We start from the raw sequence: 27,211 nt of genomic DNA, 5'->3' as shown, positions 1-27,211 counted from the left end.
TTGGGTGAATTTTCTCTTGTGAATCATCTGTTAGAGCACTTGCAGGATAATCACTATTCTGTCTGGCGTCAGGTTGGGGGAAAATACAAGTTAAGATTGTTTAGAAAAGTTAAACTCAAGAGCTACATGTTTGCCGTTGTTTCCTTGATTTCTTCCATTGTGATGGACTGCACCAAGTATACATATATAGTCAGAGCACAAACTGCAAGAAAACATCTGCTACTTACATGATGCTACCAAATACGACGAAACTATGTTACTCAAACTTCGGCAACTTAAACTAACTTGCAAGTCCCTGCACTATCAGCTTAAGTACAAATTAGTTACATAAATGTGAGCAATTTAGTCCCTTAGGAAAATATTTCAAAGCGTTGAATCGTCCATAACCTATTGAACCACCATCCCATATGTTGGACCTCAACATATTTAATTTTGAAGCAAAGAGATGCAATTTTAAACGGCAGGAACTTTGAACATTAACAATGCTGATTTAGCGTGTTTTAACCTGACATGGTGAAAATATGGCACACTTTTATGGTAGAAGGATTAATTTGCTCCTAAGGTTATAGAACAAGGACCCGCCAAGTAGTTTAATTACTCATGTATAAGTTTCAGATATGAGTATATATCGGACAGGGGTATGTTTAGTTTCTTTTCACGATTTCCATGTAATTGGAGGGTTATATCTCAATTCCCATCTCCGAAAATATGATGGCTACGAGTGCTTCAAGAAAAACGAAGAGCCAAAGCAACATGACCAAGGAAAAAGATCTAGGAACCCAATAAATACCTGATCTTCGCCAGCAAAATCATTTTCTGGAGTGAGAAAGAGCATGCAGTGACATTCTCTCCTGCCAAATAGTTGTATACATTGAGTAAAAGAACTTAGATTAGACTAGTGAAATTGGCATAGTAACCGTAGAAACTAATGAGAAAGAGCATTTAGCGTCGGACAAATATGTGTTCCAACAAAGCTATTTTCAACTTTCTCTCAAGATTTACCACGTATTTGGAGGATCCTTGTAGGGTCATATCCTCATATCCATGTCTTAAAATATATCCGACACCGACACGAGTATTTCAAGAAAAAGGAAGATTCGGAAAAACATAGCTTGTGCAACAGCCTCCAACAAAGCGATGCTTTAACTGTTATCATATGAACTGCAAACTTTCAAATCATACAATAACTTCCCTTGCTATCAGAAAGAATAAAATGCATGAAACAGAAGTGTAAGTGCATGAATCAGAAATTAAATCCCAAGTAAATACTTAGAACCTTTTGCCACGATAAACCAAAACTCATGTTACAACCTTCGACATAAACCCCCTTTACTTAGCAGCAAATTTCTTTTTCAACTTGTAATAGAATTACTTTGAATCGTTAAAGTATCATGTAAACCCTTCCCCATGTAATACCTTCATTGCTACAACTACCTTACGAAAGTTCTTTGAAATCAATCTCAATCATGACATTAAAGTTCCTTTCTTAATTTCATGAAATAACTTAGTTCATCAGAACAGTGCCCTCCAGTTCAGAAGCTTCCACTAAAGTCAATGATCAGAAAAGTGACAGGCAAACATTGTTAAATTGGGGATCTCAAAAGGTTCTTCTATACGAATAACATTAGCACTGGTCACCTTGTTACGAAGGTCGTTATCAACTACATATTTCTAGGATGAAACGAAAGATATATCTACTTCTGGACTTCCCATACAACTCAAGCAGTCAGACCAATTTACATAAGGAACATACATTAAAAGATATCGTGACAATGTATTCACCTTTCTCTCATAGGAACGCATGGACAGTTCCAAAAACCCTGCCCGGCCTCAGCAGCTTTGTCGTCATAATGGCTGTAATAATTTGGATTTACATTTAAAAATGTTATTGAGTCTTACATAGCTATATATGTCAAGATACTTGAGTGTAATGGGATCTAATAATCTGGAACAAGATAGAGATATCATGGAGGAAATATTTACCTACAAGGGCAGAGAGGGGCACCCAAAGTATCTTTATGCTCAGCCAATCCCTGTCCAAATATCCTAAAATAAGTTTTTGTTTATCATGGAATGAAAAGATGTGTGGACTTGATGGATAAAGGGTGAATCCTCTGCAATTCAGCCCTCTGAATGTTTCACTTAAGGCAGGGTTAAAACCAGGTAATGACTTCATTTGTGAAGATTTTTCGAAACTGAGATACAAAATAAGGATATTCAGTTCAATCATTGAAGAGCTGAGTCTAAAAAAATACCTTGATAACAACAGAAGTCACTCCCTTATCCATACAAAAATATGTGCCTGAACGACGAGCATATTGTTCCGAGAATTTCCTCATTATTTCTACAGATTTCTCTGATGGTTCCACTGAAATACATAATCAAAGAACCCCAAACGAAGTGAACAAAAAAGAGACAAATTTGACTCACATAATTGTTGGATATATGAACTGCAAAACTACACCATTAGCATTGACTGGAAATATAAACAGTAATTAAAAGGAACAAATTCGTAAACCGTGTCGTGGTAAAAACCACTGCCTTAGAAACGAATTCGCCCTGATGTGTGTAATCGCTGCAGTAGGCGGACCGTCCCCCGAGATTAACACGGTCGCTCCGAATTCCGTACACCCGAAACCGAAGTGAACTGCTGGTGGTATTGCTCTTCTGATTGAAAAATACTTAGAGAGAACTCACAGAGAGAATCGTAGAAAGCACTTTTGTAAGTGAATTGTGAATGTTTGAGAGTGAGTTGAGAAGCTGAATATAGCCCTCTATTTATAGGCTAGAAATAGGGTTAAAATCGTCCATAAAATTTCAGGATTAAATTTCTTTTTTTGTAACAGCTGAAACGTCTAGATGAACCTGACTCAAAAATAGTCCAGGTTCATTGCATCATTGTTCAGCTGTTATAACTCCCGAAATTATATCATGTAACCCATAGAATTAAATCAAATAACTCCTGTAACTCCTGATATTAACAACTTGTCTCCTCTGTACAAAGCTGGAAATCAGTCCATATACATCTTAACGTTTTTGATTTAATTTAGGAAAAGCTGTTTAATTTCTAATAACTCTCATAAACCAACTGTTATCATTTGAAATTAAACAGTCCTCAGCAGCCTATAAATATAAGTTGAAATCTTTCATATTTTTCCATTTGTTTCTTTCAAAGAGAAATTCCTCAAGAATTTTCTCTAAAAAGATAGTATCCGTGCGGACGTGTCGAAGACACGTATTACCACGACCACGAGCCGAGCCGAGCCGTGCCGAGCCGAGACGAGACAGACGGACGGCGGCGGCCGTGCGCGAGAGTCCCTCTTGTTCTCTATCACTCAACAAGGAAGTGAGAAAGCCAAGCCTTAAATACTATTCCCAATAGTGTTTCCAATACTATGTGGGATTGAGCATTACCAACATTCCCCCACTAATGCGAAAGAAATCTTCTGAAACTCGAAAACAAACTTTCCAGAAGAGCAATAGCGAGATTAGTTGCTTAAGCACTAGTGAACGTATCTGGAACTAGTACATAGTGATGATGAGCAATCCTTCTCTTAGATAAGTGAAACTAGTCTGGAACTTTCTAAGATCAGGGTAAACTCATAACACACAACTAACCCCTTCATCCACCTGAGTCCTCGATTTGTAAGATATATATATACAAAGTATATATTTAGACATCTTACCTCAGGATTCTAGTAAGTGTGCTAGAAAAATGGCCTAACATTTTTCATAGAAGGCAACTAACCCTTCTCACGTACATAGGTTATTTCATCAAGTTTATCTCAACATAAACCACCCTTTAAAAAGGGATATGAAATAATTAAGAGCTTTAATAATAGCTCAACCTCACAAAGTGTATGATGACTTTCTTTAAGTTCATTATTAATGAACCACCCAAACTCTGGGCTAAGAAGTCATTAAGAATAAATATTCAACCTCATTTATCGGTAAATTCAGTAAGTCCTTCTCACTAGAACCATCCAAATACTTGGATTTGAATTTATTAAGAGTTTAACAAACTCAAAATTTCTGTAGGTAAGTTCATCATTTCCTACCCACTCACTCTGGGTTATGAACTTATTAAGAATAGATATTAGCCAAAATCGGTAAATTCATCAAGTCTTTCTCACTAAGACCACCCAAAGCCTGGGCTATGAATTTATTAAGAGCACTTAAGCTCATCTTGAGTATGCACATTATTCGTCATAGGGATAGGCAGTAGGAATGTGCACTATGAGTCTTTCCATGGTTTCGTTTGACCACATGGAACTTAGATAACTAAGTTGGGTATCCACCATGAATTCCTCAACCAATGGGCTTTAGACCCATCCCCCTCGACGAATCTAGGATCAGCTTCCGACTTAACCCTTTGGTAAGTGGATCTGCTAGGTTCCTTTCCGACTTCACATACTCTAAAGAGAGCACTCTATTCTTTATTAAGTGTCTCACTGACTCATGTCTTATACGAATGTGTCTTTTCTTACCATTGTAAGCTTGGAGGAAACTGGAGGAGTCGGTCTTCCCCACAACGGAATATCTGCTAACAAACTTCTAAGCCACTCGGCTTCTTGCCCAGCTAGGTCAAGAGCTATAAACTCTTACTCCATAGTAGAACGATCAATACAAGTATGCTTTGATGATTTCCACGAGATTGCTGCTCCACCCAAAGTAAAAACATACCCGCTCGTAGAGCTTACCTCATCATTATCAGAAACCCAGTTGGCATCACAATATCCTTCCAGTACCGCAGGAAAGCCAACAAACTCAAGTTTCCAATCCAAAGTACCCTTAAGATACTTCAGTAAGCATTTAAGAGCAATCCAGTGCTCACCACTCGGATTATGAGTATATCTACTTAGTCTACTCACAGCATAAGCAATATCAGGTCGAGTATAGTTCATTAAGAACATTAAGCTTTCGATTAACTTAGCATATTCAGTTTGAGAAATGCTACTTCCTTTATTCTTAACTAGATGTATGCTAGGGTCATAAGGAGTTCGAACAGGGACGACATCAAAACTGTCAAATTTCTTTAGCACTTTCTCTATATAATGTGCTTGACATAAAGAAAATCCCTTCTCAGTTTTGGTAACTTTGACTCCTAAGATTACATCTACTTCTCCCAAATCTGTCATCTCAAACTTAGTGGACAAGAAATTTTTAACTTTGTTAATGGACTCAATGTTAGAACTGAAAATCAACATGTCATCAACATAAAGACTTATGATAACACATTCAGTGTCAAACATCTTCGAATACACACAAGAATCCGAACCATTCACAACAAAACCAAAACTAAGAATAGTTTTATGAAATTTCTCATACCACTGTTTAGGAGCCTGCTTAAGTCCATAGAGTGAATTTTTGAGTCTACAGACTTTGTCATCCATACCAGGTGCTTCAAAACCTAGTGGCTGCTCGATGTAAATCTCCTCATCTAGATCTCCATTCAAGAAAGTAGTCTTAACATCCATTTGAGGTACCTGCAACTTATGAATAGAGGCTAGTGCAAATAATGCACGAATCGTTGAGATTTTTGTAACGGGAGAATATGTATCAAAGTAGTCTAAACCAAACCTTTGAGTGAACCCTTTGACGACTAACCTTGCCTTGTACCGCTTAATTGAACCATCTGGCCTTAGTTTCTTCCGGAAGACCCATTTGTTGGAGATTGGTTTGAATCCCTTAGGCAAGTCAACTAATTCCCAAGTATGATTAGACATTATCGATTCTAGTTCATCATTAACAGTGCTTTTCCAAAAACTAGCATCGATAGATCTTATAGCTTCTTCAAAAGTTTTAGGATCCTGATTTAACAGAAAAATTTGAGCTATTGGATCTGAAATGGAGTCTAAATCATTTATCTCAGAAATAAAGGAAGTAATAAAGTCTGGTCCAAAAGAGGTTTCAACTCTTTGCCTTTTACTTCTTATAGGCTCAAAATCAATTTGTTCAGAAGACCTAGCAGGATTACTAGAAGAAGTGGATGGAATATATTCTATTTGTTTTTCAATATTCATTCTCGGTTCCTTTAAAGGAAAATTATTTTCAAAGAAAACAACATCCCTTGACTCACAAATAGAATAATCTTGTAAAAGCATGAATCTGTATGCAGCACTATTCGTAGCATACCCTATAAACACTACATCAACAGTTTTAGGTCCGATGGTGGACTTCTTAAAGCCTGGAAAACCCACTTTGGCCAGACACCCCCACACTTTCAGGTATTGTAAATTAGGAGCGTATCTTTTCCACAATTCATATGGGGTAGAATCTAATTTCTTATGAGGAACTCAGTTCAAGATATTAGTTGCCGATAGAATGGCTTCCCCCCAAATGTTATCAGATAACCCTGAACTTATTAGTAAAGAACTCATCATCTCTTTTAAAGTTCTATTTTTCCTTTCGGCTATACCATTCTGTTGAAGAAAATAGGAGGCTGAAGTTTCATGAATTATGCCATTCTTTTCACAAATATCTTTTAAGAAATTAGATCCATATTCACCACCTCTATCAGATCTAACCCGTTTGATTCTCCTATCTAACTAATTTTCTACTTCTGCCTTATAAATAAAAAAGAAGTTTTCAGCTTCATCTTTAGTTCTCAGGAGATAAACTTTTGTATATCTTGAATAATCATCTACAAAAGTTATGTAGTAGTGTTTTCCTCATTTACTTTCAGTGTTTTTAAAATTTGCTAGATCAGTATGAATGAGTTCTAACAGTTCAGTCTTTCTATTAGAAACAGTCTTAAAGTGAGGTCTAGTATGCTTAGCTTCTACACAAATCTCACATTTGTTAAAGCTAGTTGTGTCTAGTTTAGGCAGAACATTCATATTCATTAATTTCTTTAAAGCATGAATATTCACATGTCCTAATCTAGCATGCCACATATCAATGGATTCAACAATATAAACAAAAGTGGTAGCTTTATTTTCATTAAATTGAGTTTCTATGACAAATAAATTATTGCTTAAAAATCCTTTCCACACATAATCACCATTTCGGGAAAGTATAAGTTTATCTGCCTCAAAAACTAACTTAATGCCTGCCTTATTCAGAAGCCCGCCACTTATCAAATTTCTACGCAAGGAAGGTACATACAGAACATTATTTAAAGCCAGAGTTTTACCAGAAGTCAGCTTGAGTAAAACCTTGCCTTTGCCTAGCACTTCAGAACTGCTAGAGTTCCCCATGTACTCACGTTCACCAGTGTTCCCATCTTCGAACTCGGTGAAAAACTCCTTCCTTGCGCAGAAATGCTTTGAAGCGCCAGTGTCAACTACCCATTCTGAACTGTTCTCCACCAGATTAACTTCTGAGACCACCGCAACAATGATCTCATTATCTTCTTCTACAACGTGCATCTGTGGCTTGTTGTCATTCTGGCGGTCTGATCGGTGTTGGCATTGGTAAGCTTTGTGGCCGGGTAAACCGCATACATAACACTTGAATGTCTTTCTTTCCGGTTTGGGCTTTCCTGACTTCTTGAAGTTGATAGCCTTATGTGGTTTCATCTTCTTGTCTTGATTCTCACGTTTCATGATCTTCTTAAATTTAGACTCAACCAAGTTAGCTTTAAAAGATAAATTACTCATAGAATTAGTAAGCTTATCTTTTAAACGGTTGGCTTCTTCAATCTTCATATGGCCCACAAGTTCTTCAAGCGAAATGTCTCTCTTCTTATGCTTAAGAGAGTTGCGGTAGTCGGACCATGACTTGGGCAGCTTCTCAATGAGTACATTGGCTTGCAGCACCTCACACATTTGCATCCCTTCAGCGATGATGTCAGCGACTATATTCTCATAGTCATGAACTTTATCCATTATTGGCTTGTCGTCTGTCATCTGGAATTTGAGCCATTCGCCAACAACGTACTTCTTGATGCCCGCATCGTCCGCACCATACTTTTTGTCGAGAGTGTATCATATTGCCTTGGCACTCCTTTCTCTAAGGAACATATCAAATAGTTTATTTGACATGTGGCTGAGCAGATGTCCTCGCATCGTCTTGTTGTCTTTCTCGTATTTCTCATAGGTAGTGAGAGCGGCGACGGCGATTGCTAAGGCATCATCATTGAGGACCATATCCGCATCATTACCGACAGCTGGGGTTGGCGGCATGGTAGGTGGTGGCTTGAGCAACACGTAGTCAAGATCAAGCTACTTGAAGAATATCAGGATTCTTTGGGACCATCTTCTATAATTCTTTCCATCAAGTGCATCGAGCTTGGAAAGATCGGGGATTAGTTTACTCAAAGGTGTTGTAATGATTGCAGTATATGGAATTTGTTTCTAAATTGTTGGATATATGAACTGCAAAACTACACCATTAGCATTGACTGGAAATATAAACTGTAATTAAAATGAACAAATTCGTAAACCGTGTCGTGGTAAAAACCACTGCCTTAGAAACGAATTCGCCCCGATGTGTATAATCGCTGCAGTAGGCGGACCGTCCCCCGAGGTTAACACGGTCGCTCCGAATTCCGTACACCCGAAACTGGAGTGGACTGCTGGTGGTATTGCTCTTCTAATTGGAAAGCACTTAGAGAGAACTCACAGAGAGAATTGTAGAAAATAATTTTGTAAGTGAATTGTGAATGTTTGAGAGTGAGTTGAGAAGTTGAATATAGCCCTCTATTTATAGGCTAGAAATAGGGTTAAAATCGTCTATAAAATTTTAGGATTAAATCTCTTCTTTTGTAATAGCTGAAACGTCTAGATGAACCTGAATAAAAAATAGTCCAGGTTCATTGCATCATTGTTCAGCTGTTATAACTCCCGAAATTATATCATGTAACCCATGGAATTAAATCAAATAACTACTGTAACTCCTGATATTAACAGTTTGTCTCCTCTGTACAAAGCTGGAAATCAGTGTAGATACATCTTAATGTTTTTGATTTAATTTAGGAAAAGCTGTTTAATTTCTGATAACTCTTATAAACTAGCTGTTATCATTTGAAATTAAACAGTCCTCAGCAGCCTATAAATATCAGTTGAAATCTTTCACATTTTTCCATTTGTTTCTTTCAAAGAGAAATTCCTCAAGAATTTTCTCTAAAAAGATAGTATCCGCGCGGACGTGTTGAAGACACGTATTACCACTACCACGACCACGACCACGAGCCGAGCCGTGCCGTGCCGAGCTGAGACGAGACGGACGGCGGTGGCGGCGGTGCGCGAGAGTCCCCCTTGTTCTCTATCACTCAACAAGGAAGTGGGAAAGCCAAGCCTTAAATACTATTTCTAATAGTGTTTCCAATACTATGTGGGATTGAGCATTACCAACATTCCCCTACTAATGCGAAATGAATCTTCTGAAACTCGAAAACAAACTTTCCAGAAGAGCAATAGCGAGATTAATTGCTTAAGCACTAGTGAACATATCTGGAACTAGTACATAGTGATGATAAGCAATCCTTCCCTTAGATAAGTGAAACTAGTCTAGAACTTTCTAAGATCAAGGTAAACTCATAACACACAATTAACCCTTCATCCACCTGAGTCCTCGATTTGTAAGATATATATATACAAAGTATATATTTAGCCATCTTACCTCAGGATTCTAGTAAGTGTGCTAGAAAAATGGCCTAACATTTTTCATAGAAGGCAACTAACCCTTCTCACGTACATAGGTTATTTCATCAAGTTTATCTCAACATAAACCACCCTTTAAAAAGGGATATGAAATAATTAAGAGCTTTAATAATAGCTCAACCTCACAAAGGGTATGGTGACTTTCTTCAAGTTCATTATTAATGAACCACCCAAACTCTGGGCTAAGAAGTCATTAAGAATAAATATTCAACCTCATTTATCGGTAAATTCAGTAAGTCCTTCTCACTAGAACCATCCAAATACTTGGATTTGAATTTATTAAGAGTTTAATAAACTCAACCTTTCTGTAGGTAAGTTCATCATTTCCTACCCACTCACTCTGAGTTATAAACTTATTAAGAATAGATATTCAACTAAAATCTGTAAAATCATCAAGTCTTTCTCACTAAGACCACCCAAAGCCTGGGCTATGAATTTATTAAGAGAACTTAAGCTCATGCTGAGCATGCACATTATTGGTCATAGGGATAGGCAGTAGGAATGTGCACTATGAGTCTTTCCATGGTTTCGTTTGACCACATGGAACTTAGATAACTAAGTTGGGTATCCACCATGAATTCCTCAACCAATGGGCTTTAGACCCATCCCCCTCGACGAATCTAGGACCAGCTTCCGACTTAACCCTTTGGTAAGTGGATCTGCTAGGTTCCTTTCCGACTTCACATACTCTAAAGAGAGCACTCCATTCTTTATTAAGTGTCTCACTGACTCAGGTCTTATACGAATGTGTCTTTTATTACGATTGTAAGCTTGATTCTTAGCCATACATATCGCAGCTTGTGAATCACACAATAATGAAACTGGAGGAGTCGATCTTCCCCACAACGGAATATCTGCTAACAAACTTCTGAGCCACTCGGCTTCTTGCCCAGCTAGGTCAAGAGCTATAAACTCTGACTCCATAGTAGAATGAGCAATACAAGTCTGCTTTGATGATTTCCACGAGATTACTCCTCCACCCAAAGTAAAAATATACTCGCTCGTAGAGCTTACCTCATCATTATCAGTTGGCATCACAATATCCTTCCAGTACCGCAGGAAAGCCAACAAACTCAAGCTTCAAATCCAAAGTACCCTTAAGATACTTCAATAAGCATTTAAGAGCAATCCAGTGCTCACCACTCGGATTATGAGTATATCTACTCAGTCTACTCACAGCATAAGCAATATCAGGCCGAGTATAGTTCATTAAAAACATTAAGTTTCCGATTAACTTAGCATATTTAGTTTGGGAAACGCTACTTCCTTTATTCTTAACTAGATGTATGCTAGGGTCATAAGGAGTTCGAACAGGGACGCCATCAAAATTGTCAAATTTCTTTAGCACTTTCTCTATATAATGTGCTTGACATAAAGAAAATCCCTTCTCAGTTTTGGTAACTTTGACTCCTAAGATTACATCTACTTCTCCCAAATCTATCATCTCAAACTTAGTGGACAAGAAATTTTTAACTTTGTTAATGGACTCAATGTTAGAACTGAAAATCAACATGTCATCAACATAAAGACTTATGATAACACATTCAGTGTCAAACATCTTTGAATACACACAAGCATCCGAACCATTCACAACAAAACCAAAACTAAGAATAGTTTTATGAAAATTCTCATACCACTGTTTAGGAGGCTGCTCCATGTAAATCTCCTCATCTAGATCTCCATTCAAGAAAGCAGTCTTAACATCTATTTGATGTACCTGCAACTTATGAATAGAGGCTAGTGCAAATAATGCACGAATCGTTGAGATTTTTGTAACGGGAGAATATGTATCAAAGTAGTCTAAACCAAACCTTTAAGTGAACCCTTTGATGACTAACCTTGCCTTGTACCGCTGAATCGAACCATCTGGCCTTAGTTTCTTCCGGAAGACCCATTTGTTAGAGATTGGTTGAAATCCCTTAGGCAAGTCAACTAATTCCCAAGTATGATTAGACATTATCGATTCTAGTTCATCATTAACAGCGCTTTTCCAAAAACTAGCATCGATAGATCTTATAGCTTCTTCAAAAGTTTTAGGATACTCATCTAACAGAAAAATTTGAACTATAGGATCTGAAATGGAGTCTAATCATTTATCTCAGAAATAAAGGAAGTAATAAAGTCTGGTCCAAAAGAGGTTTCAACTCTTTTCCTTTTACTTCTTCTAGGCTCGAAATCAATTTGTTCAGAAGACCTAGCATGATTACTAGAAGAAGTGAATGGAATATATTCTATTTGTGTTTCAATATTCATTCTCGGTTCCTTTAAAGGAAAACTATTTTCAAAGAAAACAACATCCCTTGGCTCACAAATAGAATAATCTTGTAAAAGCATGAATCTGTATGCAGCACTATTCGTAGCATACCCTATAAACACTGCATCAACAGTTTTAGGTCCGATGGTGGACTTCTTAAAGTCTGGCAAACCCACTTTAGCCAGACACCCCCACACTTTCAGGTATTGTAAATTAGGAGCGTATACTTTCCACAATTCATATGGGTAGAATCTAATTTCTTATGAGGAACTCGGTTCAAGATATGAGTTGCCGATAGAATGGCTTCCCCCCACATGTTATCAGATAACCCTGAACTTATTAGTAAAGAATTCATCATCTCTTTTAAAGTTCTATTTTTCCTTTCGGCTATACCATTCTGTTGAGGAAAATAGGAGGCTGAAGTTTCATGAATTATGTCATTCTTTTCACAATATCTTTTAAGAAATTAGATCCATATTCACCACCTCTATCAGATCTAACCCGTTTGATTCTCCTATCTAACTAATTTTCTACTTCTGCCTTATAAATAAGAAAGAAGTTTTCAGCTTCATCTTTAGCTCTTAGGAGATAAACTTTTGTATATCTTGAATAATCATCTACAAAAGTTATGTAGTAGTGTTTTCCTCCTTTACTTTCAGTGTTTTTAAAATCTGCTAGATCAGTATGAATGAGTTCTAACAGTTCAGTCTTTCTATTAGAAACAGTCTTAAAGTGAGGTCTAGTATGCTTAGCTTCTACACAAATCTCACATTTGTTAAAGCTAGTTGTGTCTAGTTTAGGCAGAACATTCATATTCATTAATTTCTTTAAAGCATGAATATTCACATGTCCTAATCTAGCATGTCAACAATATAAACAGAAGTGGTAGCTTTATTTTCATTAAATTGAGTTTCTATGACAAATAAACGATTGCTTAAAAATCCTTTCCCCACATAATCACCATTTTGGGAAAGTTCAAGTTTATCTGCCTCAAAAACTAACTTAATGACTGCCTTATTCAGAAGCCCACCACTTATAAAATTTCTATGCAAGACAGGTACATACAGAACATTATTTAAAGCCAGAGTTTTACCAGAAGTCAGCTTGAGTAAAACATTGCCTTTGCCTAGCACATCAGAACTGCTAGAGTTCCCCATGTACACACGTTCACCAGTGTTCCCATCCTCGAACTCGGTGAAAAACTCCTTCCTTGCGCAGAAATGCTTTGAAGCGCCAGTGTCAACTACCTATTCTGAAATATTCTCCACCAGATTAACTTCTGAGACCACCGCAGCAATGATCTCATCATCTTCTTCTAAAACGTGCATCTGTGGCTTGTTGTCATTCTGGCGGTCTGATCGGTGTTGGCATTGGTAAGCTTTGTAGCCGGGTAAACCGCATACATAACACTTGAACGTCTTTCTTTCCGGTTTGGCCTTTCCTGACTTCTTGAAGTTGGCAGCCTTCTGTGGTTTCGTCTTCTTGTCTTGATTCCCATGTTTCATGATCTTCTTAAATTTAGACTCAACCAAGTTAGCTTTAAAAGACAAATTACTCATAGAATTAGTAAGCTTATCTTTTAAACGGTTGACTTCTTCAATCTTCATATGGCCCATAAGTTCTTCAAGCGAAATGTCTATCTTCTTATGCTTAAGAGAGTTGCGATAGTCGGACCATGACTTGGGCATCTTCTCAATGAGTACATTGGCTTGCAGCACCTCACACATTTGCATCCCTTCAGCGATAATGTCAGCAACTATATTCTCATAGTCATGGACTTGATCCATTATTGGCTTGTCGTCTGTCATCTGGAATTTGAGCCATTCGCCAACAACATACTTCTTGATGCCAGCATCGTCCGCACCATACTTTTTGTCGAGAGTGTCCCATATTTCCTTGGCACTCCTTTCTCTAATGAACATATCAAATAGTTTATTTGACATATGGTTGAGCAGATGTCCTCACACCGTCTTGTTATCTTTCTCGTTTTTCTCGTAGGTAGCGAGAGCGACGGCGGCGGTTGCTAAGGCATCATCATTGAGGACCACATCCGTATCATTACCGGTAGCTGGGGTTGGCGGCATGGTAGGTGGTGGCTTGAGCAACACGTAGTTAAGATCAAGCTGCTCGAAGAATATTAGGATTCTTTGGGACCACCTTCTATAATTCTTTCCATCAAGTGCATCAAGCTTGAAAAGATCGGGGATTAGTTTGCACAAAGGTGTTGTCATGATTGCAGTATATGGAATTCGTTTCTAAATTGTTGGATATATGAACTGCAAAACTACACCATTAGCATTGACTAGAAATATAAATAGTAATTAAAAGGAACAAATTCGTAAACCGTGTCGTGGTAAAAATCACTACCTTAGAAACGAATTCGCCCCGATGTGTGTAATCGCTGTAGTAGGCGGACCGTCCCCCGAGGTTAACACGGTCGCTCCGAATTCCGTACACCCGAAACCGGAGTGGACTGCTGGTGGTATTGCTCTTCTGATTGGAAAACACTTAGAGAGAACTCACAAAGAGAATTGTAGAAAACACTTTTGTAAGTGAATTGTGAATGTTTGAGAGTGAGTTGAGAAGCTGAATATAACCCTCTATTTATAGGCTAGAAATAGGGTTAAAATCGTCTTTAAAATTTATGGATTAAATCTCTTCTTTTGTAACAGCTGAAATGTCTAGATGAACCTGACTCAAAAATAGTCCAGGTTCATTGTATCATTGTTCAGCTGTTATAACTCCCGAAATTATATCATGTAACCCATGGAATTAAATCAAATAACTCCTGTAACTCCTGATAATAACATCTTGTCTCCTCTGTACAAAGCTGGAAATCAGTCCAGATACATCTTAACGTTTTTGATTTAATTTAGGAAAAGCTGTTTAATTTATAATAACTCTCATAAACCAACTGTTCTCATTTAAAATTAAACTGTCCTCAGCAGCCTATAAATATCAGTTGAAATCTTTCACATTTTTCCATTTGTTTCTTTCAAAGAGAAATTCCTCAAGAATTTTCTCTAAAAAGATAGTATCCGCGCGGATGTGTCGAACACTATCACCACTACCACGACCACGAGCCGAGCCAAGACGAGACGAACAGACGGAGGCGGCGGTGTGCGAGAGTCCCCCTCGTTCTCTATCACTCAACAAGGAAGTGGGAAAGCCAAAGCTTAAATACTATTCTTAATAGTGTTTCCGATACTATGTGGGATTGAGCATTACCAATATTCCCCCACTAATGCGAAAGAAATCTTCTGAAACTCGAAAACAAACTTTCCAGAAGAGCAATAGCGAGATTAGTTTCTTAAGCACTAGTGAACATATCTGGAACTAGTACATAGTGATGATGAGCAATCCTTCTCTTAGATAAGTGAAACTAGTCTGGAACTTTCTAAGATCAGGGTAAACTCATAACACACAACTAACCCCTTCATCCACCTAAGTCCTCGATGTGTAAGATATATATTATATATTTAGCCATCTTACCTCAGGATTCTAGTAAGTGTGCTAGAAAAATGACCCAACATTTTTCATAGAAGGTGGCTAACCCTTCTCACTTACGTAGGTTATTTCATCAAGTTTATCTCAACATAAACCACCCTTTAAAAAGGGATATGAAATAATTAAGAGCTTTAATAATAGCTCAACCTCACAAAGGGTATGGTGACTTTCTTCAAGTTCATTATTAATGAACCACCTAAACTCTGGGCTAAGAAGTCATTAAGAATAAATAATCAACCTCATTTATCGGTAAATTCAATAAGTCCTTCTCACTAGAACCATCCAAATACTTGGATTTGAATTTATTAAGAGTTTAACAAAATCAACTTTCTGTAGGTAAGTTCATCATTTCCTACCCACTCACTCTGGGTTATGAACTTATTAAGAATAGATATTAGCCAAAATCGGTAAATTCATCAAGTCTTTCTCACTAAGACCACCCAAAGCCTGGGCTATGAATTTATTAAGAGCACTTAAGCTCATCCTGAGCATGCACATTATTCGTCATAGGGATAGGCAGTAGGAATGTGCACTATGAGTCTTTCCATGGTTTTGTTTGACCACATGGAACTTAGATAACTAAGTTGGGTATCCACCATGAATTCCTCAATCAATGGGCTTTAGACCCATCACCCTCGATGAATCTAGGACCAGCTTCTGACTTAACCCTTTGGTAAGTGGATCTGCTAGGTTCCTTTCCGACTTCACATACTCTAAAGAGAGCACTCCATTCTTTATTAAGTGTCTCACTGACTCATGTCTTATACGAATGTTTCTTTTCTTACCATTGTAAGCTTGGTTCTTAGCCACACATATCGCAGCTTGTGAATCACACAATAATGAAACTGGAGGAGTTAGTCTTCCCCTCAACGGAATATCTGCTAACAAACTTCTGAGCCACTCGGCTTCTTGCCCAGCTAGGTCAAGAGCTATAAACTCTGAATCCATAGTAAAACGAGCAATTCAAGTCTGCTTTGATGATTTCCAGGAGATTGTTGCTCTACCCAAAGTAAAAACATACCCGCTCGTAGAGCTTACCTCATCATTATCAGAAACCCATTTGGCATCACAATATCCTTCCAGTACCGCAGGAAAGCCAACAAACTCAAGTTTCCAATCCAAAGTACCCTTAAGATACTTCAGTAAGCGTTTAAGAGTAATCCAGTGCTCACCACTCAGATTATGAGTATATCTACTCAGTATACTCACAGTATAAGCAATATCAGGCCGAGTATAGTTCATTAAGAACATTAAGCTTTCGATTAACTTAGCATATTCAGTTTGGGAAACGCTACTTCCTTTATTCTTAACTAGATGTATGCTAGGGTCATAAGGAGTTCGAACAGGGACGACATCAAAACTGACAAATTTCTTTAGCACTTTCTCTATATAATGTGTTTGAAATAAAGAAAATCCCTTCTCAGTTTTGGTAACTTTGACTCCTAAGATTACATCTACTTCTCCCAAATCTGTCATCTCAAACTTAGTGGACAAGAAATTTTTAACTTTGTTAATGGACTCAATGTTAGAACTGAAAATCAACATGTCATCAACATAAAGACTTATGATAACACATTCAGTGTCAAACATCTTCGAATACACACAAGCATCCAAACCATTCACAACAAAACCAAAACTAAGAATAGTTTTATGAAATTTCTCATATGCCTGCTTATGTCCATAGAGTGACTTTTTGAGTCTACAGACTTTGCCTTTCATACCAGGTGCTTCAAAACCTAGTGGCTGCTCCATGTAAATCTCCTCATCTAGATCTCCATTCAAGAAAGCAGTCTTAACATCCATTTGATGTACTTGCAACTTATGAATAGAGGCTAGTACAAATAATCACGAATCGTTGAGATTTTTGTAACGGGAGAATATGTATCAAAGTAGTCTAAACCAAACCTTTGAGTGAACCCTTTGACGACTAACCTTGCCTTTTACCGCTGAATCGAACCATCTGGCATTATCGATTCTAGTTCATCATTAACAAGTATGATTAGACATTATCGATTCTAGTTCATCATTAATAGTGCTTTTCCAAAAACTAGCATCAATAGATCTTACAGCTTCTTCAAAAGTATGATTAGACATTATCGATTCTAGTTCATCAGTAACAGCGCTTTTCCAAAAACTAGCATCGATAGATCTTATAGCTTCTTCAAAAGTTTTAGGATCCTCATCTAACAGAAAAATTTGAGTTATAGGATCTGAAATGGAGTCTAAATCATTTATCTTAGAAACAAAGGAAGTAATTAAGTCTGGTCCAAAAGAGGTTTCAACTCTTTGCTTTTTACTTCTTCTAGGCTCGAAATCAATTTGTTCAGAAGACCTAGAAGGATTACTAGAAGAAGTGGATGGAATATATTCTATTTGTGTTTCAATATTCATTCTCGGTTCCTTTAAAGGAAAAGTATTTTCAAAGAAAACAACATCCCTTGACTCACAAATAGAATAATCTTGTAAAAGCATGAATCTGTATGCAACACTATTCGTAGCATAACCTATAAACACTGCATCAACAGTTTTAGGTCTGATGGTGGACTTCTTAAAGCCTGGCAAACCCACTTTGGCCAGACACCCCCACATTTTCAAGTATTGTAAATTAGGAGCATATCTTTTCCACAATTCATATGGGGTAGAATCTAATTTCTTATGAGGAACTCGGTTCAAGATATGTGTTTCCGATAGAATGGCTTCCCCCCACATGTTATCAGATAACCCTGAACTTATTAGTAAAGAATTCATCATCTCTTTTAAAGTTCTATTTTTCCTTTCGGCTATACCATTCTGTTGAGGAAAATAGGGGGCTGAAGTTTCATGAATTATGCCATTCTTTTCAAAAATATCTTTTAAAAAATTAGATCCATATTCACCACCTCTATCAGATCTAACCCGTTTGATTCTCCTATCTAACTGATTTTCTACTTCTGCCTTATAAATAAGAAAGAAGTTTTCAGCTTCATCTTTAGTTCTTTGGAGATAAACTTTTGTATATCTTGAATAATCATCTACAAAAGTTATGTAGTAGTGTTTTCCTCCTTTACTTTCAGTGTTTTTAAAATCTGCTAGATCAATATGAATGAGTTCTAACAATTCAGTCTTTCTATTATAAACATTCTTAAAGTGAGGTCTAGTATGCTTAGCTTCTACACAAATCTCACATTTGTTAAAGCTAGTTGTGTCTAGTTTAGGCATAACATTCATATTCATTAATTTCTTTAAAGCATGAATATTCACATGTCCTAATCTAGCATGCCACATATCAATGGATTCAACAATATAAACAGAAGTGGTAGTTTTATTTTCATTAAATTGAGTTTCAATGACAAATAAACCATTGCTTAAAAATCCTTTCCCCACATAATCACCATTTCGGGAAAGTACAAGTTTATCTGCCTCAAAAACTAACTTAATGCCTGCCTTATTCAAAAGCCCACCACTTATCAAATTTCTACGCAAGGCAGGTATATAAAGAACATTATTTAAAGCTTGATATTTACTAGACGTCTGCTTGAGTAAAACCTTGCCTTTGCCTAGCTCTTCAGAACTGCTAGAGTTCCCCATGTAACACGTTCACCACTGTTCCCATCCTCGAACTCGGTGAAAAACTTATTCCTTGCGCAGAAATGCTTTGAAGCGCCAGTGTCAACTACCCATTCTGAAATGTTCTCCACCAGATTAACTTCTGAGACCACCGCAGCAATGATCTCATCATCTTCTTCTACAACGTGCATCTATGGCTTGTTGTCATTCTGGCGGTCTGATCGGTGTTGGCATTGGTAAGCTTTGTGGCCGAGTAAACCACATACATAATACTTGAACGTCTTTCCTTCCGGTTTGGCCTTTCTTGACTTCTTGAAGTTGGTAGCCTTCTGTGGTTTCTTCTTCTTGTCTTGATTCCCACGTTTCATGATCTTCCTAAATTTAGACTCAACCAAGTTAGCTTTAAAAGATAAATTACTCATAGAATTAGTAAGCTTATCTTTTAAACGACTGGCTTCTTCAATCTTAATATGGCCCACAAGTTCTTCAAGCGAAATGTCTCTCTTCTTATGCTTAAGAGAGTTACGGTAGTCGGACCATGACTTGGGCAGCTTCTCAATGAGTACATTGGCTTGCAGCATCTCACACATTTGCATCCCTTCAGCGATGATGTCAGCGACTAAGTTCTCATAGTCATGGACTTGATCCATTATTGGTTTGTCGTCTGTCATCTAGAATTTGAGCCATTCGCCAACAACGTACTTCTTGATGCCCGCATCATCCGCACCATACTTTTTGTCGAGAGTGTCCCATATTGCCTTGGCACTCCTTTCTCTAAGGAACATATCAAATAGTTTATTTGACATGTGGCTGAGCAGATATCCTCGCACCGTCTAGTTGTCTTTCTCGTATTTCTCGTAGGTAGTGAGAGCGGCGGCGGCGGTTACTAAGGCATCATCATTGAGGACCACATTCGCATCATTACCGGCAGCTAGGGTTGGTGGCATGGTAGGTGGTGGCTTGAGCAGCACATAGTCAAGATCAAGTTGCTCGAAAAATATCAGGATTCTTTGGGACCACCTTCTATAATTCTTTCTATCAAGTGCATCGAGCTTGGAAAGATCGGGGATTAGTTTGCTCAAAGGTGTTGTCATGATTGCTGTATATGCAATTCGTTTCTAAATTGTTGGATATATGAACTGCAAAACTACACCATTAGCATTGACTGGAAATATAAACAGTAATTAAAAGGAACAAATTCATAAACCGTGTCGTGGTAAAAACCACTTCCTTATAAACGAATTGGCCCCGATGTGTGTAATCACTGTAGTAGGCGGACCGTCCCTCGAGGTTAACACGGTCGCTCTGAATTTCGTACACCCGAAACCGGAGTGGACTACTGGTGGTATTGCTCTTTTGATTGGAAAGCACTTAGAGAGAACTCACAGAGAGAATTGTAGAAAACAATTTTGTAAGTGAATTGTGAATGTTTAAGAGTGAGCTGAGAAGCTGAATATAGCCCTCTATTTATAGGCTAGAAATAGGGTTAAAATCGTCCATAAAATTTCAGGATTAAATCTCTTCTTTTGTAACAGCTGAAACGTCTAGATGAACCTGACTAAAAAATAGTCAAGGTTCATTGCATCATTGTTCAGCTGTTATAACTCCCGAAATTATATCATGTAACCCATGGAATTAAATCAAATAACTCCTGTAACTCCTGATATTAACAGCTTGTCTCCTCTGTACAAAGCTGGAAATCAGTCCAGATACATCTTAACGTTTTTTATTTAATTTAGGAAAAGCTGTTTAATTTCTGATAACTCTCATAAACCAGATGTTATCCTTTGAAATTAAACAGTCCTCAGCAGCCTATAAATATCAGTTGAAATCTTTCACATTTTTCCATTTGTTTCTTTCAAAGAGAAATTTCTCAAGAATTTTCTCAAAAAAGATAGTATCCGCGCGGACGTGTCGAACACCACGACCACGACCACGTCCACGAGCCGTGCTGTGCCGTGCCGAGACGAGACGGACGGCGGCGGCAGTGCGCGAGAGTCCCCCTTATTCTCTATCAGTCAACAAGGAAGTGGGAAAGCCAAGCCTTAAATACTATTCCCAATAGTGTTTCCAATACTATGTGGGATTGAGCATTACCAACAATAATCACATGATATTGAAACCCCAGGAATTTTATCAAACAAAGAACCAACAGTGTAGCACCAATTCATCAAATGCTAAAAACAAAAAGGGAAGAAACTTAAAATCATAAGACTGAAACTTAAACTCATAAGACTGAAACCCCAAGTCAAAAAACCAAAAATACAGCTCAAACACTTCAAATTATAGCTAAAGATGATGATACAAAACTTGGGAATTCACTAAAACAAGCGAAGTTATTACCTCTACCTCTGATCACAAAGTGATGACGGGAAGTTTTTGGAGGGCAAGGAAGAGAAGAAATACCTCCAATGTTGAAGGAACTTGCTTGTAGAGTCATGGCTTTAACTGCAAAGGAAGCTAAAGTTTAATCAACTTCTTCTTGGAATGTGCTTTTTATAGTTCCGGATATTTGGTTGAGTCATGAGATCATCATTTGATTTTGGGTTTTCCAAGTTTTTACGAAAAATTTGAATGGCTCACCCTTTACCACTTGTTTTTAAGAATATCAACCAACAAATTACATAAGCCACTCGTCGGTCTTTCAGCCACTAGCCACTCGTCGGTCTTTCAGCCACTAGCCACTCATCGTCATCCATCATAGTAGTTTTTTTTTGTAAGCTATATATTTGGTCATACAATTATTATCGTATTTTATTTTTATAATTAAATTATTTTTTTAATTACTCAGATAAAAAAATTTAAGCAAAAAAGGCATGAGAGGTTTCTGAATTAAAAAAAAGCCAATGGGGGTCCTATTGTTTTTTTGAATTAATGTGACCCTCCAACTCGGAAAAAATTCAATGTTGTCTTTTATGTAGTCCTTTGACCAACGTCTTCCGTCGTTGACCAACGTCTTCGTTATTTTGTGTTGACGTGGCACGTCAAACAGACCAACATCATATTTTTAGCAATCAATTTGGCCCTCTAACTCACAAAATAACTCAATGTGACCATTTAACTCTGTTTAATATTGTTATAAATGGAAAAATTACATCATTCATCACTCAATTATATTCTTTCTCCCATTTTAATCATTAAACTTTAAAAGTTTTCCATTTTAATCCCTCAAATTGCTCATATTTTAATCATCATGACTTATTTTATTAATATTTATATATGATGTGACATTCATTATTCTTATTTATTAATATATGATTAAAATAATATTAATTAAATTAAAATTTCAAAATTGTGATTAAATTAATTACCATAAAATTTTTGAATCAAATGGGGTTTAAACTTTTCTATGAAAAGTTCATCTTGTTCTTCATCATTTTTTGGAATACCCAATTCCCGACTAGACTCCGTCGCGTCAACCGCCGCTCACTAGTAACGGAGAAGAGAAAGTTAGTCTTTTCTGAGAGTTTATAAATTTGAAATTTTAATTATAATTTTGAGAATATTTTTTTTATTTAATCATAATTTTGAAATTTTAATTTAATTAGTATTATTTTAAACATATATTAATAAAATACGAATAATGAGTGCCACATTATACATTAATATTAATAAAATAAGTCATAATGATTAAAATATGAGCAATTTGAGGTATTAAACTTGAAAACTTTTAAAAATTAGTGATTAAAATGGGGGAGAGATGATAGTTAAGTAATGAATTGAGTAATTTTCCCATTTATAATAGCATTAAACAGAGTCAAAGGGTCACATTGAGTTATTTTGTGAGTTGGAGGGCCAAATTGATCGCTAAAAATATGATGTTGGTCTGCTTGAGGTGCCATGTCAACACAAAGTAACTGAGATGTTGGTCAAAGGGCTACATGAAGAAGAGACTTATCTAAGCATCCATAGTTCTTCCCCCAGATTGGACAGCACCATTTGAACTGATGTGCAACGCTAGCGACTATGCAGTGGGAGTGCTTGGGCAGCGTTGAGGTAAAATATTCCAAGTGATTTATTATGTTATTCGTACCTTAAATGATGCACAAATTAATTACACAACATCTGAGAAAGAATTACTTTTCTTAGTATTTGTTTTTTTTATAAGTTTAGGGCATATTTGATAGGCACTAAGGTTATCGTTCATACCTACCATTCAGTCATTAAATACTTAGTAAATAAAAAAGATGCCAAACCTAGACTTATTAGGCGGATACTTCTCTTCCAAGAATTTGACTTAGAGGTTAAAGATAGGAAGGGTACTAAAAATTCAGTTGTTGATCATCTTTCTAGGCTAGAGAACAATGTTACATGTGATGAAAACTTAGAAATCAAAGAGGAATTCTTTGACGAGAAAATATTATTTGCCACTGTAATTCTGTGGTATACTGACATTGTTAATTTTCTTGTTAGTGGTATTTTGCCTCCTAATTTGAAAAACCAGAGAAAGAAAATTTAGGCATGGTGTGTCATTCTACTATTGGGAGGAACCTTATTTGTTCAAGCAGTATGCCATTCAAATGATTCAAATGTGTGTCCCTAAAAAGGAGCAAAATAGATTGTATTCCATTGACATACAACCTCTTGTAGAGGTCATTATGGTGGGGTTAAGACTACTACAAAGGTCATACAATCCAATTTCTGTTGGTCACACTCGTCAAGGATGCGCATGAATTTTACAAGGCATGTGATTGATGCCAACATATAGGAAACATCTCTAGGAGATATGAAATGTCATTGCAAAATATTATAGATGTGGAACTCTTCGATGTATGGGGAATAAACTTCATGGGACCCTTTCCATATTACTTTGGTGATCTTTACATTCCATTAGTAGTAGACTATGTGTCCAAATGGGTCAAGGTCATGGCTACACCAAGGAATGATTCCAAGACTGTACTCAAGTTCCATTACAAGAACATTTTCAAGAGATTTAGAGAACCCAGAGCTATCACCCACTTTGACAACAAGCTCATTGCTAAAGCATTACAGAGATACGAGTTAAGCACAAAATTGCTATAACATACCACCTTCAGACTAACGGGCAACCTGAAGTCTCTAATTGAGAGATAAAGCAAATACTTGAAAATGTGGTCAACCCCAAAAGAAAATATTAGTCTCCAAAGCTTGATGATGTGTTATGGGCATATCGAACAACATTCAAGACACCTCTTGGTATGTACCAATTCAAGCTTGTTTATGGCAAAACATGTCATCTTCTAGTGAAGCTAAAGCACAAGGCCTATCGGGCCATAAAAAAGCTCAATATGGATGCTCAGCTAGCTGGTGAGAGAAGATTACTAGAGCTAAATGAGATGGAAGAATTCTGAGCCCAAACCTATGAGAATGCTCGTCTATACAAGGAGAAAACCAAAAAGTGGTATGACAAACATATTTTTCCACGACACTTTTATGAAGGCCGACAAGTCATCCTCTACAATTCATGACTCAAGCTATTCCCAAGAAAACTCAAGTCGCGATGGTCTGAACCTTTCTAAATACATCACGTTTACCCTCATGGAGCTGTTGATATCAAGAACATCGATGATGACACAATCTTCAAGGTTAATGGCCAGGGACTGAAGTCCTGCACCGGTGTTCTCATCCTTTGTAACAAGTCATCTTTTCTTCTCTATGACACCTAGAAAGAAGTGTGTAAAGCATATGGAAACGAAAAAGCCACCAACACCAAAATAAGTTAATAGTCAAAGTACCTTACATTGCATTTCATTTAGTTTCATTCAATTTAGTTTTCATGCATTAAGGATAATGATTTCTTCAAGTTTGGGGGACATATAGTTCATATTAGGCATTTGAATTAATAGTTGTCAATAAATATTTGCTATAGCATTTGTTAGGTTTTAAGATAGTTTTTGGAATTACTTGATGATGCCCAATGATGATTAATTTTTTTAAACTGTGATTGATTGAATGCACATGACTGTTAAGATTGGAGTAACCGACTTTAGGACTTGATTCTTTACAATTCATTGATACATGATAGCTTAAACTTTTTATGAAATGACTCTTGCATGCCGTAGTATAAATTGATGTGAATGAGCTTAAATGATAAATGATAGCTTGAAAGGCTCAAATTAAACTCCTTTGTGCTTATTGAATGTGTTGAATTACAAATAAATGATTTGGCATAATTGTAGATTGACACTCCTCTTTGTTATAGCACTGCATGGATACCCCTTTAATAAATGACATCTATAGTATACAAGTGAATGAAAGTAGTCACGAGATAACTATACCTATTAGCTCTGGGATGAAATGTTCGCTCCAATTCATCTAGAGTGTGGGATGGTAGTTGTGATAGGCTGACTCTCCTTGTAGCAATACAAAAAAAAAATAATCTTAAGGAAATGAGAGTAATTGTGTGCTTAAAGGTTGAATAAATGCTAAATCATAACTGAGAACTTGGCTAGAAATTTTCTAACTTTGCTAAGCATAGATTGGATATAATCACGCACACACATGCAAAGGATCTTGTCCTAGGAAAAATTTCTTGAATTCTCAACTTGTCTAGCATGTTGAAGCCAACTGTTTATGGGGGCTGAAATTTTATGCCATATAATTTTCTTGATCTAAAATTTGTCATTTCATTCTTTTCTATTGATCACTATCTATTTCTTAAGGAAAAACAATAGCTTAAGTTTGGGGGGTTTGATAACCCCGTAAAAAGGCTATATTTTCATGCCTTTTTACTTAGGTTATTGGTTGCTTAAAAGCTCATTTCATTGTATATAGTTGCATTTGGTGGTGATATTTTTCTATGACATTTTCATGATAAAACTAGTGTTGTTTTAAAGGAAAGATCGTGTTTTGGTGATGATTTGTAAATAATGGAAGCTGAAGGAGATGGGGAGAACTACTGAAGCTGACAAAGTTAGAGAAATGCTACATCATTTTGGACGAAAATTCTGGGTGTAGAAAATGACAAAGATATTTTGCTGCTAAACTGTCCAACCACACGTGAATCCCTCTACCAGTCGGTCTAGCCTACACACGTAAAGGGAATTTTTTAAGAGATAAGGATATCACATTATTAAGGGGGAGTTGAAGAGTTTCTTAAGAGTTAGAGAGTTTTTGGGAATTTAAGAGTTTCTTAGGAGTTGAAAAGTTTCTTTGTAGTTGGAGAGTTTTTGTTTTTTAAGCATAAATAAGATAAGAGATAAGAAGATAAGAGGGTAACAATAGGCCAAACAAAAAAACTGCATTATTTTCCATTTTTCTTCATTTCTTCTTCCTTTCGTGGTGTCCTCCATAACCAATCTTCAAGGGATAACAAGCTAGGTCTTTGAGGGAAGCTAGCTTGCTAAGGTGGTTCGAGGCGGCAATTCAAGCCCAGTAGCACCTCGCGTTGGGAGTTTTCCTTCTCCCTTTTATGCTTTCATTTCTCTATTTTCTTTGTGGGTTTGTACTAAAACGAATGACGATGATGGATGTTTTGAGCCCTACCATGAACTAACTTAGTTGGTGTGAGTTTGCTTTGGATGATTATATTTTATTTTTAATGAATGGTTTGATGTTTTCATGTTTAAATGCTTTCTTTGTTCATTGTTTAAATATTTAATAACTTAGATTTATAAGAGCTTTCGAGAGTTAGCCAATTTCTAAGTTTTAATGCCTAATATCGAGAGAGTTAGGTTAGATCAACATGAACAATGGAGCTAAGCTGGGATGGCAAGGCTTTAACTCTCCTTAAAGATAAGGAAAGGGTTTCAACGACTAAAAGAGGTAGGACTTAGTCAATAGTATTTTATTGCAGTTTACGCCGAGAGGTACTATCGTAGCATTTTCACTGTCAGGTTCCTTACTATAGATAGCCTAGGAACACTATAGCAAATCCTATCGAGCATCATGCTCATGGAAGACGTGAACCACCCTAGAAACAAGGCATAGGATTCCTTAGTAAACCCAATCATTTATCCCTATTGTAGCTTGTTTATTAGAGGTTGTCTAGTTATCTTATTTCATACTCCAATATTCAATTTATTTTGCCATAACATTCTTTACTTATTTGCCACAACATTCCTTACTGTTTGTTATAGCATTTTACTCCACACTTCAATACTTTGTCATAGCATTCTCATTCAATTGTTAATAACATTCTATATTTAATTAGTTATAAGTAAGTGCATAGACTTACTCTAAGTCCCTCCAATCCCTGTGAAGACGATACTCACTTATCATGATATTACTTGTTTGATTGTGTATACTTTTACAAATTTATATTTAATTTATAGCACTCACACATTCATAAGACCTTATTTATATTGTTAATGGTATGTAA

The 27,211-nt window shown here is 36.7% G+C and overlaps 1 protein-coding gene across 1 annotated transcript; it reads right to left on the bottom strand.

Moving 5' to 3' along the window:
* Positions 1-114: 114 nt before the first annotated feature.
* Positions 115-21,529, bottom strand: LOC120171991 (ferredoxin-thioredoxin reductase catalytic chain, chloroplastic-like). The gene is made up of 6 exons (XM_039179579.1): positions 21,256-21,529; positions 2,256-2,368; positions 1,984-2,033; positions 1,783-1,854; positions 791-851; positions 115-167 (listed from the first exon to the last, which is right to left on the bottom strand). Exons 1-6 carry the CDS (start codon positions 21,350-21,352, stop codon positions 123-125), a joined length of 438 nt encoding a protein of 145 aa, XP_039035510.1. The 5' UTR covers positions 21,353-21,529; the 3' UTR covers positions 115-122.
* Between the last annotated feature and the right edge of the window lie 5,682 nt (positions 21,530-27,211).

This window comes from Hibiscus syriacus, unplaced genomic scaffold (assembly GCF_006381635.1).
Source record: "Hibiscus syriacus cultivar Baekdansim isolate YM2019G1 unplaced genomic scaffold, ASM638163v2 tig00111841_pilon, whole genome shotgun sequence".
Lineage (NCBI taxonomy): Eukaryota > Viridiplantae > Streptophyta > Magnoliopsida > Malvales > Malvaceae > Hibiscus > Hibiscus syriacus.
The sequence above is the reverse complement of the archived record's forward strand: the minus strand, read 5'-3'. Positions and strand labels throughout refer to the sequence as shown.